The following is a 19,908-nucleotide window of genomic DNA, read 5'->3' on the forward strand; positions in this document are numbered from 1 at the left end:
TTTTCTGTGCAAAACCTGAAAAGCTTACAGTCAGGACTGCATTTCCTGGTCTTAAACCCCTTTAATTTCCGGATCAAAGTCCAGTGACTGGGACGAGTCACAGACCATTCCTTCCTTGCTGCTCACTGCTTGGTTTGCGTATTTGTTCAGAATTTAATTGTTTTCCTGTAAGAGACTTGAGTGAAGCTGGACCCTCGAGGGAGAGAAAGACTCCTCTTTCCCTTGGGAAACTGCTGAACCTGCTTACAGGGGGAGTTTGAGAAGGTGCTTGGTGTGGCAGGCCCAGGAGCAGCAGTGCTGACAGCTGATTTCAGAGAGAGGCTGAGAAGCTGGAGGGAGCAGCTTCTCAGGCAGTGGGAAGGATGGAAGGAGAGAGCAGGTCACAAATGGTATAAAGAAGTGCCCAGGGCTCAAAGAGGACTGAATGGAGTTGGCTGCAGCTCTGAGTCACTGAGTTGAAAGTCCAGCCCTCTAGAGAAGAATGGGTTTGTTCAGGAAAAAAAGTTAGGTTTAGATCACTACTTGTGCTTCTTTTTCCTTTTAATTACTATGAGATTTAAATATAGAAGAATTAGTAGTTTCCATTCCAATGGGACTGGACATTTTTGACTTCAAAAAATGTTTGATGGCCTTTGGGATGCTCAGTCTGGGGTAAAGACTAAGCACATTTACTTGTAGACTCGTGGTGTAAGGTATTATCTGTGTGAATGGAAGTAATTGAGGTGTGAATTTGGAATGGGCAGTATCTTACCTGATTTTGAGATTTTTTCCTTTTTCTTTTCCATTTCAGTGACTGGACCACTATCAGAGCAGCAGATTGCCTATGTTAGCAGAGAAACACTACAGGTAGTGTGTCCTCAGGTTTTCGTGGTAGTCTTTTAATGTAAAAGTATTAAAAGCTAAAAATAAAAGCTACAAATAACATGTGATGCCATGGAAGTGCAGTAATTGAATGACTGCATTTTTCTCAGACTTTTGACGAGGTCCCATATTACAGCCTAGAAATTTGTATAATTGCATAACCTCAAATTACCCTAGATCATTTGAAGAAAACTCTTGTCATCTTTCTGCTGTTAATTCTACATTTGTTTTTAAAAGGGGGAAAGCAGCATATTTTCTTAATCCATATTTATGGTATAAATTAGTTACTGCATGTTTGAAGGAAAATCTAAACACTCAGCTTTGCATATGTCATAATTGATCTGTGCCAATAAGAAAAAAATTGCCTATGTGCTTGAGATGTTGAAGGTAAGGACATTAGCCTCTCCTTGTGGGTATGCTAGCTTTCATTTTTCTTTCATAAATTACAGGTTCAGTACACCAGTAAAACTTAATCAGAAACTGCTTTTTCATTGGATGTCTTGCTTCTGTGTGAGAGAGCAGTTCTTGACTTGTAGTGAATGCAAACCTGTTGGATGCCATCAGTTGAGACCTGCTGCCTCTCTCAAACTCTCTTGCAAAAGATAGCTCTATTCCAAGCCATCTCCCTTGGTTGCCGCTTACATCTCCCTATCTCTCAGCCAGAGACTGCTGCCTTCTGACTTACAGGATGTGGCTTTTTTTTTTTTTACTTTCAGATCAGGCTTATGTGACATCTGGGAGTGTTAAGGGTTTTGAGTCTTTAAACCATTTTGAAAGGGTTCTTAGAAAGTTGTAGGATGGTTTGGGTTAGAAGAGGCCTTTAGAGACCCCCCTGCAATGAGCAGGGACATCTTCAACTAGATGAGGTTGCTCAGAGCCCTGTCCAACCTGACCTTGAATGTTTCCAGGGATGGGGTATCTACCACCTCTGTCTGCAGCCTGTTCCAGTGGTTCACTACCCTCATAAGATAAAAGAATAATGATAAGAGAATTCTTCCTTATATCTAATCTGAATCTACCCTCCTCTACTTGAAAACCCTTATGCCCTGTCCTGTCACAACAGACCCTGCTAAAAACCTTGTCCCCATCTGTCTTATGAGACCTCTGCACATTTGCTGAGGATGCCCTCAATCCTACTGTCTGTATAATTGATGGAGATATTAAACAGTCTAGTGTGGAACCCTGAGGGACACTTGTCACTCTGAACATTGAGCTTGTTTACCACTGCTCTCTGGATACAGTCATTGAGGCAATTCCTTATCCACCAGATAGTCCATCAGTCAAATCCATAATCTTCTCAGATATGGAGGAGTGAGTAGTCTAGAATGGAATTTATGAAACCATTTATTTGTGTGGGAAGGTATCTTGGTTAATATGTATAAACTGTGTGTGAGAAAAAAACTTGCTATTTTGTACGTATTTTCTAAATGTTATTCATGGACCCATTTTTCTATATTTTAAATTGTCTGTAAATACATGTTTATAATACTCTGACCAACTATAATGCATGTAGTTTCAGATGTCTTGTTGCAGCTTATAATGCAACACCATTTTCCTGAGTAAGAAGTCTGAGAATATAGGCTGTTGTCCATGCATAGAAGTAATTTTTCCATTAATTTGGCCACCAGTATCCGTGAATCCGGAGTCTCACTTGGATGCTGAAGTTAACATTCATTCTCCATATTTAGAAGCCAGTTGAATCCTCCATTTTCAAAAAATACTTGCTGTCCATTTTACTGGAATCAGTGAGATTTGATTCTGAAAATATGGGTCTTTTAAATGTGACCTTTAAAGTACCTGTCTCCAGGCATTCAATTTTGAAAATGGTGACTTCAGATTCTTCCAGGGCAGTGGTAAAAGTGTGTGAATTAATCAGAGATTTAAGGAGTGTACACGGGACTCTTCTGCCTAATGCCAATTGTTGCAGTGGTCTGCTAGATGCTTTGATTAATTGCATTTTAAATTTTGCAGTCAATTTCATGATGTCTTGCATGAGCTGGCAAAAAAATTACCAGTCTTGACATGGATATTTCCCATGAACATAGAGCCTTGTGGAGGCTCATGGTCACAGAACAAGAAAGATGTTTGCGTGTCGTTTTACCCTGGAAGAGCATTTTAGGGATAAGCCGGAGTGTCCAGAATGCCATGGTCTCTGATTTGTCATGCAGGAATTTGGTTCTGTAGAATTCTCCCAGAATTTAAATTTGGTTTCTAACTTGTGTTGAGTCTTAAAATGTTTTGGTGCTGTCATTGAGACCCATAAGGCTGAATGCTTTTACGGAAATCCATCAAATAGAGTTGAACTCCAGGATTAGACCTAAAGCACTGCCTGCTAGCATGTTTCTAGGCTTGACTGAGATATGTAATGATACAGGAGATAGCTTTACCAGTGGTCCAGAGATCTGACTGCTGAATAGAAGACTTCTAGGCAATTTACCAGTAAATTTTTAGCTGGGTCTAAAAAGGTGACAGTTACCATGTCCAGAGGAAAACTTGTTTGGGGAATACTCTTCTTCCAACTGGTGTGGTGACTGGTATTCCTTCCATCTGTCCTGTCGTTTAGATATTAGATAAATATATAAATATCTTTATGTAAAGGTATTTAGGTATGCTACTTTATATAAAGATATTAGATATGCTGCTACATCTATTAAGTCTGCAAATTTACAGCAGGTTACACTGGAATATAAAAATGTTCTTCAGTCAGTAAGTCATTTAGAGGATTGAATTGGATCCTAAATATATGTGCTAATTGAGCAAGAAATGTATGTCAAATGAAAAATGTTGGACTAAATGACTATTTAAATATTTTATGCAGGGACTATATTATCTTCACAGTAAAGGAAAAATGCACAGAGATATAAAGGTAAGTAAAAACAGAAGGGGTTTTTGGTACTTTTAAAATAGGCTACATCACCTCCAGTGGTCTTTACTGTTACGTATCAATTTTCAGTATATTTCTGAATATGTAGGGGGTTTTAATCTATTAGAATGAAATAAAAGTTTCTGCCCAAGGGGGAAAAAAAAAATCTTTCTTTAAAATACATCCAAGGAAATAGTTTGTTCTTTTCCTTGGAGCCACACATACTGTTTATGTGGACCAGTGCTGTAAAATTTAGGCATCAGCTGGTGTCCAGAGCAGTATGTGTTCAGATGGCTATCAGGGTGCAGTCTCTGTGCAAAAGAAAGGTTTGCTCTTTCCATAGCTTTTCCAGGGAGCTCAATATCCCCTTCTTTTTGAACCAGCTTTGGCTTCTTGCATCTTGGTGAGCAGATTGCAGGGCAGCGGCTGCTGTTCTGTGCGGTTCTTGGAGACTACTTCTGTCCCCTCCCTCGCATGCTAAAAATAGAGAGGGTGCTGCAAATCAGGCTATTAGTACTGACTTACTTAAATCTCCATCTCAGCAAAGCTATACCAAAAGTGGCTTGTTCAAACTCTTACACTCTGTTATAGTTTCCTTCTGGTGCTTCCTGTTGACTTTTTGTTCCTGAAGTTTTACTGCCTAGTCTTTCCAAACCTGGCAAGCTTCCTTCTGGAAATCTGACAGTAAATCATCATATTCTTTTGTGTTGTTGCATGCTGCTGGTTTGGCTGGTTTTGCTTTCTTTTTTCCCCAGCAGCTTCAACTGTAGTTGCCTTCATGCAGCCTGATTCCAAGTTGTTCTCAATGGTTGCAGAAGAATATTTGGGTTTTGAGCAATCACGAAAGTAATTTCTGAATGAAAGATTACTTCAGGCACCCAAATTGAATGTTTCCCATTATACTTTATAGAATGCTTGTAAGGATACAGTGCACAGATACTTCTTCCAAGCAGAACTGTGCTGATAAAAAATGCTTACGGTGCTTACATTGAGAGGAATTTTTTTTTTAAATAAAGCTGTTCTCATGAGTATGGAAAAGTACTATCTTCATCTGCAGATTGCCTGACTGCTGAATTGTGTTTGCTTCTCTCAGTAGCTAAGTTACATGTTTGGAGTACCTGTCCTGTTAGCTTGAAAGGTGAAAAAGGTCAAGAGCATGTAAGCAGGGCTGTTACACTGTTTGCCAAGCTCATTAACTGTACTTGTGCAGCATGGGCCAAGTTAGCTGTGTTTTATTGCAGGCCTGACTTTTCCTGCTCTGGGAAAAGCCATAATCTGTAAAAACACACGTTTTTGGAGGTTCATCTCTGCTGCCTTTCCATATGCCTGATGGGCAGTGCAGTGCTGACATTTGGAGCTGTGTTTAGCCAGCTTTAACCTTTACTCAGCTCAACCTATACCTGGTTTCAGTCTTCACATCAGGTTTGTTTTCAGTCCTTTTATCTTGTAATTTTGTAATACAAACACTCTGCTTTGGGTTAATTTTGATTATTGAGCTGAAGTGAGTGGTACACACAGCCACACAAAAACGACCTCTCCAAATCCAGCACTAGCGGAATGCTCTGTTGCATAAGGACGGAAGTAGCTTTGCTAAATGCTTGATTATTTAGGCAGGTCCTTAGGCTATAATTGTAAGCATGGCTCTCAAACAAGACAAAATGAGCTCCTACTTATGAAAAGAAAATAAAATTGTTTCCACTTTGACCTTTTGAGTTCCTGTTTCCTTTGAGTCATTGTAAATAGAAAAAAGTAAGAATTTATCAGCACAGGCAAATACTGTTTATTGAGAGGTTTTGTGTGCAATGCAAACTCTGTAGTACCATAGGCTAAACTAAAAATTAATGAAAAACACTGTATATCCAAGGAGTTTCTTTAATAACAGAATGGCAACTTGCTAATTTCACAGACATTTCCTTGATAAGGCTGCAGGTTTATTGAACACAATCCTGGCTTTGTCTTTGGCCCCTAATTTGCTGTAAGATCTCACGTATTTCCTTTTTTAATGTGGTTTTGAAGGAATTGACATGTTTTAATTCAAGTAAACCTTTCTTTTTTAAAGGGAGCAAACATTCTTTTAACGGATAATGGACATGTAAAATTAGGTGAGTTAATACATCTTAGTGCTTAAAAATTAGTATTTTTATGTGGTCTAAGAAGCAGCATGCTCTGTTTTGTTTAATGAGGTGATGGTTCATGTAAGGAATTAGTGAATACCAGAATTCTTTTTATCTTGCTGGTAGTATCTAACTAAACCATCCAGTTAGTATCTGAGGATGGGTTGGAGTAATTTTGGAACTGCGAGGTAAAAGACCTGATATTGTAAGGGAAAAGTAAAAAATCACAGAGTTTTATAAATTTTTAATAAAATCTACCATCCAGAGTCTTTAAATGTGAAATGTACCTTGAAAGCTTATCTGAAAGAATCTCTTTGATAACACAAAATGAGGTGTTTTACCATATTAAAACACTGCATGTACCTGTTAGGTCTTCTGTGCCAGCCTGTTCTTCCTTGTGTGGATGAGGGACATTTGTGTGCATGTTTGGCAGGTGACTGAGGCGAGCTGACCAATGGTATCTGAGACACACCAAGTTTCTGTTATTTGCTTTTGTTATTTATCTTTTGTTAAATATTTCCAGTATATGTAAGAACCTCTTAACAGTGGGGAAACCAAACTTGTGTTCATTAACAATTAATTACATCAAATCACTTGTTAACTGTCATTTTGTTTTTGCCTTTTTTTTTTTTTAATAGCTGATTTTGGAGTATCTGCACAGATAACAGCTACAATTGCCAAAAGGAAATCATTCATTGGCACCCCATATTGGTAACTGTATTTTACTTGACCATTAATGTAATATAACATTGATATTGACCATTAATATAATGGTAACACATATTGTTGAAAAATTGTGACAAAAGCATGCTCTGTCCCTTCCTGGGTAGACTAACCACTAAAGGCTGTGTCAGACTTTCTGGTGATCGTATCTGTGTTACTTATTCCAAATCCTGAACTAGCTGAGTGTCAGAGAAAAGGCTTTAATGCTCTGAAAAATTAAAAGGCTGGGTAGTGCCATCACCATTGACTAATTTATCTTAATTCAGTAAAACTTAAAAACTAGCAGCAATTTTGCTTGTTTTTAACTTTGATCTTTTATTCCCTGATTTTCCGTTTTGTCATTTTATGTTTCTTCCCCTGCAACCTAGATACAGGTTTTCTGCAACTTTTCAGTTGATGAGTTTCATTTGTCTTCACAGATCCACAGACTTCTGCCACTTGTGAACTGTTTCTCTAAGCCATTTTTCCCCTTATTTACTTGAACTGTTTGAATTCTGTGATACAGTTCTGTCTGTACTGCATCTCTATTCTTCCCCCATTAAACTAGTGTGTATAATTTTTCTTATCGGAAGTTCTGTCTTTCATTTTATCCTTTTCCTGCTGGAAGTGGTTTTTCCCTTTCACCTTGAAGTAAATGAGACACATTCTCCACTGTAAAATAGCACTTTTGTTGTATATTTCACAGACATATTAAAATTCTGTAGTCTGACATAGTAGGTGCAAGATAAAAATATATATAATGAAAAAACCCCAATGTTCAAGTATTGACTTGAAATAGCCAAGCACAGTATTTTTAGCATTCTTCTTCACAGCAAGGCTTCACTTCCCTTTCAGAATAACACAAAAACCCATCAGTCATGATTTTGTGATTGGTTTGTGTCTCTTTCCCAAGGTGTCTGGGTGACCTCAGTCCTTGCCTGTAACTTTCAAATTGCGCCAGGCTTCTCAAATAACCTTAAATAATAACTTCAAAAGCATTACATAGGTTAATGCTGACAAAAAGCTTCAGTTCTTTGCAGAGCTTCTGAGAGATTTGAGAGCAGAAGTAAAGAAGCAAAATTTTTGAGATTGCAGAGAAGAAAAATTTAGTTGAAGCAGGCCACGTGAAGGTTTTAGTGGTCATTAGATCTAGATGTGTCTCAGGGCAGGTGAACTGCAGTGCTAGTAACCCTCCTATTTAAATGTTTTGCCCATGTTTCCCCTCTGCTATGGTAAGCTTCCTTTTTGATTTAGAATGATTGGGATTTTTAATGAACTCTGGAAAAAATGTATCTAAATATAGTTTAGTTATGCAGGCTTGAAGTAAGTTCTACCACCAAAGCTGCTGATGTTTTCAGATCTACAGATACAGATTGGAAGGGACTCACAAGGATCATTGAGTCCAGCTCTTGGCCCTGCACAGGGACATGCTCAAGTGTCACACCATGTGCCTGAGAGCATTGTCCAAACACTTTTTGAGCTCTGGCAGACTTGGTGCTGTGACCACAGGATACCTGTATTTGAATAATGCATCAGCTGAGATGCTGCTTGCTGATTTACTGGAGTGCTCTCTAAGTGACTTTGTCTGTGTTACATTTATTGAGTTATTTGGTGCTACTTTTCAGGTGATCTGGACTGATAAAGCTCAAAGCTAAGAAATACTAACATGTTGGCCACCTCGTAGGGCTACATAGGACAATCAAATTCATAATTCACTTTGGCTGTTCAAAACACATGACAATTCCAAGTGAATAATTTCCTTTAGGTATTCCTGTTTATGTGCCAGTTATGTTTGTTCATTTTTGCCACCTGAGAATGTGAAACCACTTTGTTGACTTAAAAGAGGTCAGCTGACATGAGTGAGACAGACTTTACAAACAAGGAGTGCTCTATACAGCGGTGACGATGAGTCTCATGCTTTCAGGATGCAAGAAAGCTGACATTTTATTACTACTTCTCTTGTTAGAATTCTTTTCTTCTAAGTCAGTGGATCACTTTCTAGGCAATATGTAAATTTGGATATTATGTGGATTTTATTGTAGCTGAATAATTATACTTCAGGCTCTTTGGTTGTTGAGTAGTATTTAGTCTGAGACAGATTGATTTCATCCACTTACTCCTAAATGACCATTTTAGAAACTGCCTATTAGTTACTAGATGATGACTGAGGGAAACTTCAGGTGTACATTGCATAATTTTTTACACACACACTTAGGTGTGTGTATATCTATATATACTGTGACTTTGTAGATTGAGAGTGTTAAGGAAGAGAATACTAAACTCATGTGTACAGAAGAATGTTTATGGTGAGAAGTTTACCTAAAAATGTCTTTTACCATTTAGGATGGCACCAGAAGTTGCTGCAGTAGAAAGGAAAGGTGGCTATAACCAGCTCTGTGATCTGTGGGCAGTTGGAATAACTGCAATAGAGCTTGCTGAACTTCAGCCTCCAATGTTTGACCTACATCCAATGAGGTTGGTAAGGGGTTTTAGTTTGGTGGGTAAATGCAGCTAATTAAATAATCCATTTGAAGAGATGACTGTGTGTTCTTGTGGGTTTTGGATGTCCTGCAGGGTACTGGGCTGAGTGTTCTGAGTGAACAGGACAGAAATTATAACAACTCTTTCTGGTGCATAAGTGTATAATGTCCTGGTTGAGTCTCTTAAACTGATATGGCTTCTTCCTGCCTATTAAATAAAGTGTTTAATAATTTATCTCATGTATCTATTGCAGCATAACCACAGAAATGCTGTTGTTCTTTTTTTTCAGAGCACTTTTTCTAATGACAAAAAGCAACTTCCAGCCTCCTAAATTAAAGGACAAAATGAAATGGTAAGTACTTCTCTGTTTCAGTAGTTAATGAAGGTACTTTACTGGGAAATTGATTTTAATGTTTAACACTTTGTTTTACAGGTCCAATAGTTTCCATCATTTTGTGAAAATGGCACTTACAAAAAATCCTAAAAAAAGACCTACAGCTGAAAAGTTGCTACAGGTATAAATTTATGTATGAGGGTTTTTTTAAAGTTATAAAATTAAAATGTGCTTAATGTGAGCAGCTGGAATTTTAATCTCCGTGTTTCCCTCTGTCTTTCAGCATCCCTTTGTTACCCAGCCATTAAATCGAAGTCTTGCCATTGAACTTCTGGATAAAATGAATAATCCTGATCATTCCACTTACCATGATTTTGATGATGATGATCCTGAGGTAGGAATATGTTTTAATTAAGGGGGTTTTTTTGCCAGCAAAACTAAACTATTGTGATTTATTGAGCCCCAGGATTTTTTTGTAATCTGGAAATAGTCTCAAGGGTTGCTTTTACTTTTGGTTGTGCTGCTCTGTCACACATACAGGCACTTAGCAAAAATCATTATATTTTTGGAAAGGGAAGCTCAAAGAGAAAGAGATTTAGATACTTCAAAATTTTGTTTATTGTTGTTCAACAATTTTGGAACAGTAAATGTGGTCTGCTTCTCCAGTCCTGAGTTCTGTCATGCATTCTGCTGTATGTTTCTTTATGGAGTTATGTTTCCATCTGCAAAGAAAGCATTCATAAAAATGATTTTATACCTGTGTAGGAGAGAATGATCCTGTAATGTTTTTGTCAAATGGTTTGATGTGTGTTTTTTGCAGATTGTATTTTTCCATCTTAGAATATTCTGAAACTTGATTTCACTTACAGTTTCATCAAAGAGTTTCTGATTTTCTGCTCAAACAGCTGGGAAAAAGTAGCCTGCTTATGTAAGATGATAAAGAGCACAGGACTGAAGTGTTTAATACAGAAGAGAAAACAGATATTCTGTTACTTCATCCTGTCTTCATACTTTACTGCATGTTAGCAAATACTTCCCCAATGTTTACAGTTCCCTTTTTTTTGAAGAAAAAATGTAATCCTTTTAACACAAATGCCACTGATTCTTGAATTGCATTTTTTTGGTGATTTTTAATGGGTAAACTAGTTTAAAAATGCCTTCAAAGTAAAAGAAGCTTAAACGAGGCAACTAATTTAAGAGACTAATTTTCAGATTTTACAAGTTAAATGAGCTTTTAGCCCCTTGAACAGCAAAGACAAGTTGACTTGCACCAAGTCTATCTTAAAAGCTAAAATAAAAAGTGTGGAAAGAAGCCAAAGTGAAATAGATAATATTTTATGTTATGGAGTGCAGTGCTTGCATATTTTCCAAAAGAGATAGAAAGAGATGAAGGCATAAGGATGGAATAATAGTCAAAACTTTTCGAAGCAAATGCACACAGTGGAGCACATTTAATAGATTTTTCTGATAAAAAAGAATTAAGTCAAATACAAGAAATCCCTTGATGTGGTTGGCTTTCAGGTCACTTAAGAGAAAGGTGTCTGATTCCTGATGGAGTCAGCACTGAGTAACTTGGATCTTCTCACCATAAGCTCATGAGTGTCCTTTAGTTCTCTCTCTGCTCATTGATGAGTGAGAGCTCTGAGGCCCTTCAGGTGTTGTTTCTGTGGAAAGCAGAAAACCAAAGCTTTCATGAGCTGCTGTAAGAAGAAAGGTAGTGTGCTTCCTGTGAGTGAGCTGCTCAGCTCTGTGAGGCTTCCCTCCCAGGCTTTCCTGGGAGATTGTGCTGAAACCATGTACCATTTCCCTGTGTCACTGGTGTATCTTTTTAGTAGGACTCTTGACCTTCATTTTGGGCTGCTCAGGTGGAGACTTTCTCTTCTCCTCTTGCATGGAGTACCAGTCTGCATTTTACTGATAATTACTGGTAGCTTACAAAATAGTGTTCACTCTTACATGTCCCTTGTGACTTAGCATTAAGAGGGCTCTTCTGTTTTCTACTGTATGGCATATCAATTATCCCATAATGAAGTGTGGTATCAGGAGCAAAAACTGTGCCTTGTCTGGGGAGAAATTGAGCAAGTTTTGTATTTCAGATGAAGAATCTCACCAAGGCAAAGCAGTCATTGGCATTGTGGTCTTTCCATATAATAAAATGAGTGGAATAAGAAGTGTATGTTATGCACAATTTAACTTGCTCCGTAACTTTCTTGCTCATAGAGGCAGCTGGAGATGTTAATTTAGGGATTGGCCAGTCCTGTACTTGTCACAAGTGCCTGAATGCATCCAGCAAAAATCAAAAGAAGTGATAAAATGTAGTACAACATAACACAGTACAAAAACACCATTGAGAATCTAAAGCCTCAGACCTATTCCCCAGTTTGTCTAGAGCTATTGATTTTTTTGACTGGTGGTGGTAATGTTTTGGGGTTTTTTGATGGGTTGTTTTTCTTTTTTGGAGACTAGAGAGCTTTTCTGTCAGTGGTCTTTGAAGGGAAGTCTGCTGCCCACTGTGGTGACAGGTCTTCACTTGGCCTGTGCTGCTTTTAGGGGGATGCGATCTGTTACTGCTTGGATAGTCTGCAGAGCTGAGAAGTTGATCTGAATTTGCCACCACTCTGAAGAGTACCCTACTACATCTTTAAATCATTCTGAACTCAAAGGTGAAGTGTTTAATGTGTGAAAACAAAAAACCATGATGGCATCATTTGGGTATAATCAAAAAGGTTCTTCTGTTCGTGCAGTTGTTACTTGTTTGACAACAGTATCTGAAACTGACATTTCCAGCATATTTCTCTATCCCAGCTCATGGAGGGCTTCACTTAATTTCCCGTTCAGTCATGGACAGGATCTCTGGTTGGGACTCTGGACTTAGGAGATGTTGACAATTGCCTGTTCTTCCCTTTTCTGTGACAGTGATTCTCAGGATGGATGTGATATTAGCTGAAAAGGCTGCAAAGAGGAAACTGCTCGTGTTTTATGCGTAGCACACTGCAAGTTTTGGGGATAAGATTGCTTTTGAGATCTGTGCCATGATGGAAATTGTGCCCAACTGGCATTTGTGTCAGGAAGTTAACCTACATTCCTTTGTCCTCCTGCACAGCTCAGATGTCAGGTGTTGGTGTCAGCCTGTTGTCAGTGCAGGTATTTCAAGGTGACTTGAGGACTTTGTCCTCATGACTGAGAGATGAAGATTTGATCCTGAATGTAATTCTGTGGTCATGGAGAAGGTGACTGGAGGACAGGCTCTGTCTATAGTGCAACCACAGACATCTGTGTCAGGGTGCAGGTGCTCGCACAGTATTGCTGCAAAGGTGAAAATACCTCCTGCTGGGCTCCTGGCGTTACAGCTGGGTGCTGGCATTACAGATGCACACACATCATACACAACCAGGCAGTGCCTCTTAATAAAAGATTATAAATGAGTAGCCTTTCGGCATGCAGTATCAGATCAAACCTTGACATGCTGTAGCAAACCATTTTCGAAGCTCAAAGAGTGCACAATAGACCAAATGGAACTGTGGAAAGGAAGGATTGACACAAGCTGTGAGAAACAGAAAAACTGCTGCTGAGATATGTAGGAGAAAATACACACCCACAATCTGTAAGTCTCTCCAGTTTCGAGGAAGAGCAAAGTGAACAAAAATGGGAGGTGAAACACCATGTATGTGTGTTGGATCCTAATAGGAAGCAAGAAAGTATTGTGTGAGGAAAAGGGGAGAAGGGAAATTATGTTTTCAGGTAGTATTTGAGGAATGAACTGTTTCTGAGCTATTCATGACTGTGATAGTACAGCAACAACAATCTTGGTAACAAAAGCATACAGAAGGGTGATTCACCTGCAAAGATGCTCACCATGGACCTTGAGGCAGTGAACAAGGGTGGACAATGCCCCCACATTTCTGAGAGAACTTGCAGTGGTGCATGTTAGAAAGAAGAGAGGAAATCCAACAGAGGGGAAAAAAAGAAAGCCAGGTTTTAAAGCACAGAACACTTCTTCCTGTAGAGAAGTAAATGGAAATTCAGGGAAAAAATAGAAGTGGAATATAAATATGAAGGTGAATTTGTAGAAGTTTTGCTATCTCTCTTGCCACACAGCACAGGAGTACCAGGAATACTCCTGTCTATTCAGCTTTGAAAACCTCAGGCAGGTTTCTCATCTGCTTAAATAATGTAACTGATGACATTTTAGGAATCAATTTTAGTTAGAAGCTGGGAAAGTGATTTCGGTATCTAATGGAATGAAATCTGCCAGTAAGTCAGATTTAGACTTACTGCTTATTTTAAAAACTACCAATAGCCTTAAACTGAATGGTGAAAAATGAAATGCTCTGTGAGCAAAGACAAATGCTGGCTAGCATTAGCTTTATTTGTTCAAATGCAGTGTTCTAAAACCCCTTATATTGAAGGCACTCAACAGTTAAAATGTCTCCAAATAATTTTAACTTTAATATATAAAAAATTGCATGCAGTCTTTACATTTAGCTTTCACTTGATTTCTTTTTTTTTAATATTACGCTCAAGAAGCCTGCTAAAAACTGTTACACACTACAGGGTTTCAAGTGAGTGTGTTTTGGTATTGAAATATTTTATTCTTCCCTTCTAGCCTCTTGTTGTGCCTCACAGAATTCATTCAACAAGTAGAAATGGGAGAGAAGAAAAAACACGCTCCGAAATAAACTGTAAGCATGTGTAATGTGACAATATGATGTATTTAATCATTGATATTATTTCAGCTGGTATTTTGGGTATCTGATATATATAGAAGCATTTTTAATGATGCATAGGAAAATGAAAACTTAGGCTCTTTCACTTAAGGATATAGGTTCTTTAAAATATTTGGATACACTCTTTGCCAGCACTACAGCAAAGATGATTATTGCTTCATCTTAATTGAACAAGACACAGCCTGAGCTCTTCTGAGAGCTGATTGACATAGTTTCATGTGTTGCTCCAGCAAGGATATTCAGACCAATGCCAGATTCAGCTGGGTAACAATGGCAAAGGATTATTTTTTCTTCCTTAATTCAGTAGCTTGGATTTGCTTTTGAATTGAAACAATCCCATAGAGGTCAGGAAGGGAGGAGATTGATCACTGGCCATTAAAAGCAGACTCCATCCCCCTAGTTGTAGTAATTCTTTTGCTTGAATTAATTCAGAGCAGTACTCAGAGCTTTAGCTGTCTTCTCTTAAGGTAAAATTGAGAGTAGGAGTGTTCAAGAAGTCCTGCCAAAGAGTTGTTGTGGTAAGTCACTCCAAACATCATTCAGCACTCTTTAGTGCTAGTGAGTCTCCCAGAAGAACAGATCCAACAGTGAATTCACACCATGGCTAGTTTTTTTCTAAAAATTACAGCTAAAAATTGCACCTCTAAAGAGGACACTTCACTGCCCTATTTGCTCAGTGGTTTTCCTGTTCCTTCTAATGAGTAGGGGAGGCAAGTGGTGATTGGGCTGCCTTTGTGATAAAGACTACTTTCTGGGCCCATTAGTTTCTAGCAGGCACAAGTTTGGTATGTCCATGTGTCACAAGTTTCTGTCAGTGAGGGTATGATACACTCATTAAACTGATTTTTTTCTTTTTTGTTAGCCTTTGAAGCTAAGTCTTTGTCTAACTACAGTCCAACTTCTTGTTTTTATTTTCTCCCCTTTAGTTGGCCAAGTAAAGTTTGATCCACCCTTGAGGAAAGAGACAGAGCCCCATCATGAATTTGTGAGTAACAAGCGGCATGAGCTATGCACTACACATTATTCCCTACAAATATCTGTGGAGGAGGAGAAATCCAAGATGTATAGCATGCTTCCTTGGTACTACTGAACTTGTTAGTGATTTTACTGACAAGTTGTAACAGTGGTTTTTTGGTGCCATTACACTCACTGTATGTAGCAAACCTCTGTATTTGTGGTTTCTGCCAGGTGTGCTGTATGTGCTAAGCAACAGCCCTTTGTGTTGCAGGTTACCTATATCCTTTGTACCTCACTGCCCAGTATAGCATTCCCTTTATTTACAGAGTTGTTTTTTTAATTAATTCCTGTGTGTACTCAACTGTTTTTCTCCCTCATTCTTGTATTGACAATGGAAATAATAAAATTGAGAGCTTGGGGGGAGAGGTACAATGCATTTTAAAAGAATTTCCTCTCTGAAAAATCCTTCTGTGGCTCTCTGTCACAGATGAGCCATGCTGAGTCTGGCAGCTGATACTTTCTGCCAAGGTATATTGCCAGTGATTTCTTCCTGTGGGCCCATCAGTACAAGGGGTGTAAGAACTCAAGCTGTGGGGGAAAAGGTGTCTGTGCTGTGTCACACACAATTGCAGTAGCTTCCTCTCTTCTCTGGAGACTGTTGATTTCCACATTTGTGCACTTGGGCAGTTTCTTCACATTCCTGGACAAAAATACACTCCTTTGCTTCCTCACTGCAGACTTGTGTGTTCATTTTGTTTTCCTAAGGCAGGTGTTACAGAGAAAAAGTTGGCTTAGTAGATAGGTGGGAGGGACAGTGGCTTTGCTCTGAGTTGGTTTTTGGAAGGGTGTGTACTTAGGAATGTACTTCTGTAGTCTACAAACCACATGTGAGTCGGATTTCTGACACAGACTTCCTTGTGGTGCTCTGTAGTTGTACTGAAATAATCCTTCCAAGTGCTTTGCCCTTTGGTAGTGGGTCAGCATACTCTGGCTGTATGAGGTTGTATTTAACCAGGCTCGTCCTCAGAACTGGCTGGACAGAGAGCCTCAGTTTCTGGTGCCTGTTTGAGATGGAGGAGAACAGCTGACCAAATCACATGTGGGATTTAGAGAAGTATTTCAGATGTGTTACTTAGACCGTGACATAACTGTATCATTTAGGAGCCCTGGTTATGTAAGTTTTTATTAAATATGATAATGAAGGCAGTGCTTCTACCCTAAACCCATCATTTAACTCAAAATTATTTTTGAGCTGATTCCAGGTTATCCTGTGTTTGCTTCCCTGTTGCATGGTCTGGATTGTAAAGAAAATGCAGTTGGAAGCATTGTATTGTTGAAATTATCATGCTTTTGTTCATTAAGAATTTTATTTATACACACACAACCATAATTGCAAAAGGATGTCAGGGGGGAGGCTGAAGTTTTAAAAATACTTTTCCCATTTCTTTCTTTTTATCAGTTGCTGAATATACAAACCATAATGGATAACTCCATGGGGCAGTGGTGCTTTTATTGCACCTTAGGAACTTGAGTTGCTAAACTGGAGAGGGATTTTCTAAGGGGGTTAAAGCACAGCTTTTGAGAGCACTTCTTTGACAGGTGTTGTTGGAAGCGAGGAATCCAAGCCTTTTCCTACACTGTGTGTTAGCAGTCAGGACCTTTGCACTTTGGAATCTCAGAAGCCCTTGCTGCTTGGTGAAGGGACTTGAACCATCCAGATTAATTCTTCTGATAAGAAAATATATTAGTGTTGTCTGTTCTGGTCAGATGTTTCATATTTGAAACCTGTCCAAAGAACTTGCCTCATCTCCCTGTCTGTAGGGAGCATCTATAACTGTTTGTTTGGATCTTTCTGAAGAGGAAAATTAACTGCTCTGTGCTTTATGTCAGAAGGAAGCATGCAGACCTGATATGTTCTTCCCAGATAAAACAGATTTGTGATTTCAAAAATAATGATGTTGGGTCCAGAGACCAAATTAAAAGCATACAGGTATAGATTAGCTGTAGAACCAGTGGACATTTTAAATTGGCATGGCAGATTGCAAACAAGTGACCTATTCAAAGAATGGATGCTTTAGCAAAGAGCCTCAGCACAAACCAGTCTGTGGGAGAAATTTGTAGTAATTTACCTGCTCTGGCAGAGAAAGTCTTTGAAATGGAAGTGGGAGCAAGAGATGCCTGTGTCTTCCTCTAGCAGTAACAGTGGGGATCTGTTTTCATTAAAGCAGTTCTGATGCTTTTACTTCTGTCTCACCAAGCATGTTTACACTTACACTCAGTTACTTATGTGTGTGAGTGCACAAAGGACTGGACCCCTGCAGCATGAGGAGTTATGGTCTGTGCTGCACTGAGATACTGAACTGGACTCTTACTGGGACAGTTTGTCACACATTACCACAGCTCAGCTGATGAGCAATAATTCATCATTTTGGTGTTTGGTAATGTGACCATTCCCTTAGCTGTGTTTTGCCCCCATCCCAAGAACTGTCTTAACATGGTTTTGAGTTTCAACTAACAGTATCTTTTTTTTTTTTTTTAGCAAGAAAATTTACATTTATGTGCACCTGGCTTTCAGTCACAATATAAATAACTCGCTTTTCTTGATCTCTATCTAATGAACAGCCTGACAGTAGCGATTTTTTGGACAATTCAGAAGACATATACTACACTGCAAGATCTAACCTGGTATTTTTCATCTTATGCCTTTCTTTGTCAGTGTTAGTTTGGTCCTTGTTTTCCTTTTTGAAAGCTCATGTTTTGTCCTGTTGTTGTAGTAGTGGTGTTTTCATCTGTGTGAAAACCATTCAATGTAACTATTAGTCTGTATGTGTATTTCTGTAGTGTAGAAAGAAATTCTCAGTATGTGCAGCATTGTGACAGTATTTAACCTGTATTCATATTTACTTGAATTGCTCTTACAGAAGGGGCTTAGTGTTAATGCATTCATTCTCATTTCTTTACTGCCATACTGTGCATAATTTGTTCGTTTTTTGGAGGGTGATTGAAAATAGAAGAAACATTTTCTTTGTATTTTTGTCTGGTAGTTCCTTTAAGTGATCCCATGCAAGATATAAAATATATAAGTGTAAGTCTCTGAATTCTCCAGATGGTAATTATGTTACAGAATGAGTATACACTTAATAGAAATAACAGAAAGTGGGCTCATAACTGTTTTCAATGGTATTTGGCATCATATAAAGTCTGATACATATTCCAAATTTTTTGTTGCTGCACTGCTAAAACATTTGGTTGTTAGCATCACACTGTAGAAATCACTGTAGGAAGTGAGTATTCTTATGTCTCTGCTCTTTGTGTAGTTAGATGGGTAATGCATCCAAGTCTTGGACAAACTGTTGGAAAAAAGGAAGCAGCATTCTGTACTAAATGAAGAGCATTAATCTACTAATTTTCTTAGATTTGTGAGATGTTTAATATAGGTGCTCCAAGAGGAAGATGGGAAAACTGGGGTGTTTGAGAATGTCTTGGGGTTTATGTGATAATTTTTTGTTATTTATTTTGTTTTTTAGTGGTTTTTTTTGTTTCTTTGTTTGTTATGCCGTCTGTTGGCTTGGTGTGACTTGAATCTGCCAGAAACATAGTTAGTGAAAGCTTAGACTGTCTTTGCCTTTCTTGGAAGGAATTTTCTGTATTGCATATTTACGAGAATGTTTCACAAACTGTTTTAAAATCAGTAGCTTAGATTTCCCTACCTGGTGGCAACACCTCCATCCTGTGCAGTTCCTCTGGTTTTGAGAGTGTGGTTTTGGCTTTTCAGTTTGGTTTGCTTTTGGTTTCCTCTTTGCAGTTTGACACCTTTTAAATCTTTTTTTTTTAAGGTTACTCTCAGTGTTGTCACATATCTTGCTAGCCTGGTGTCTGTGGGTCTAAGAGCAGAATGAGAACATGTCTCATAACTGAACTGTCCTTTCTTATCCTTCTACCCCATACTCTTCAGTACACTCTTCAAAAATTGTAACTATTATAAAACTTACCAAGTACTACTGTTGTTATTGTCGTGAGATGTGTTTTTAAAGTCACTCAGCAGCACTTTTTCTTTCTCTGTTTCACTGCTTTCTTCACATCCTCCTGTGCTCATTGTGAATCAAAGTGGAGAATTCTGAGTTGGTGGTAATACATCATGAATTTTTGAGAATCTTCCAGTAAGATCTAACCCTTAGAGGAGATAATTACTAGTTGGTTCATTCTTCTGTAGGATGTGCTAATCAGAGATTCTCTCTGTGTCTCCTTCCCCCACTCCTGCTCTCTCAGTATTGGTTTCAGATATGTTCATTGAGAAGTGATACATGAATTTTTCAAATGTCATCAAGAGGAGGAGATTATACTTTTTCACAAGCATTATGTATCACCTACTACTGTTGGGCTCTTTCCCTGCTGTTGTACTGGTTTTATGAAATACCTCATAAGCAGCAACTCCTTTGCAGAGCTGTGTGTCTCTAAGGTTGTAAAAAAAAAAAAGATCATAAATTGAGGCATACTTTGGACTACATACAGTTGAGGTTCAAAGCAAATTTGGGGAGCGACAGTATTTTTACCTATCACCACGTATTTTGCACAGCTGGATTGATCATATGGCAGTTTATGCAGTCATCATGCACATTACCTTTCAAACATTTGATGCCTATGATGTGGCTACTCTTAAAAATCATTCCTGTCTTTTTCTTCTCCCCCTCCTTCCCCCTGTGCTCTTCTGAAACAGCTGCCTGGATCTACCAGAAGAATGGAGAAATTGAGTACAAGTCTTGTTTGCAGGGAAAAGTCCCTGTCCAAACCCCAGTATCCCTTAATGCAAATTGCAATCAGAAAGGAAAAGATAGTGCTTCTCTTTGATCTTCTACAAATATACCCCTT

At 38.5% G+C, this 19,908-nt stretch overlaps 1 protein-coding gene across 3 annotated transcripts in view; it reads left to right on the forward strand.

The window, feature by feature from the left end:
* Positions 1-19,908, forward strand: part of MAP4K3 (mitogen-activated protein kinase kinase kinase kinase 3) — a 66,841-nt gene that overhangs the window by 15,360 nt on the left and 31,573 nt on the right. For 2 of the 3 annotated variants that reach the window (XM_048296762.1, XM_048296763.1), the window contains exons 5-15: positions 791-846; positions 3,680-3,727; positions 5,784-5,826; positions 6,477-6,549; positions 8,884-9,015; positions 9,311-9,373; positions 9,455-9,536; positions 9,639-9,749; positions 13,962-14,037; positions 15,009-15,067; positions 17,662-17,724. In XM_048296762.1, coding sequence (XP_048152719.1) covers positions 791-846; positions 3,680-3,727; positions 5,784-5,826; positions 6,477-6,549; positions 8,884-9,015; positions 9,311-9,373; positions 9,455-9,536; positions 9,639-9,749; positions 13,962-14,037; positions 15,009-15,067; positions 17,662-17,724 — 806 coding nt within the window. The remainder of the gene's footprint in view (positions 1-790; positions 847-3,679; positions 3,728-5,783; positions 5,827-6,476; positions 6,550-8,883; positions 9,016-9,310; positions 9,374-9,454; positions 9,537-9,638; positions 9,750-13,961; positions 14,038-15,008; positions 15,068-17,661; positions 17,725-19,908) is intronic. The other variant, XM_048296765.1, reaches the window with a different exon arrangement.

This window comes from Corvus hawaiiensis, chromosome 3 (genome assembly GCF_020740725.1).
Source record: "Corvus hawaiiensis isolate bCorHaw1 chromosome 3, bCorHaw1.pri.cur, whole genome shotgun sequence".
Classification (NCBI taxonomy): domain Eukaryota; kingdom Metazoa; phylum Chordata; class Aves; order Passeriformes; family Corvidae; genus Corvus; species Corvus hawaiiensis.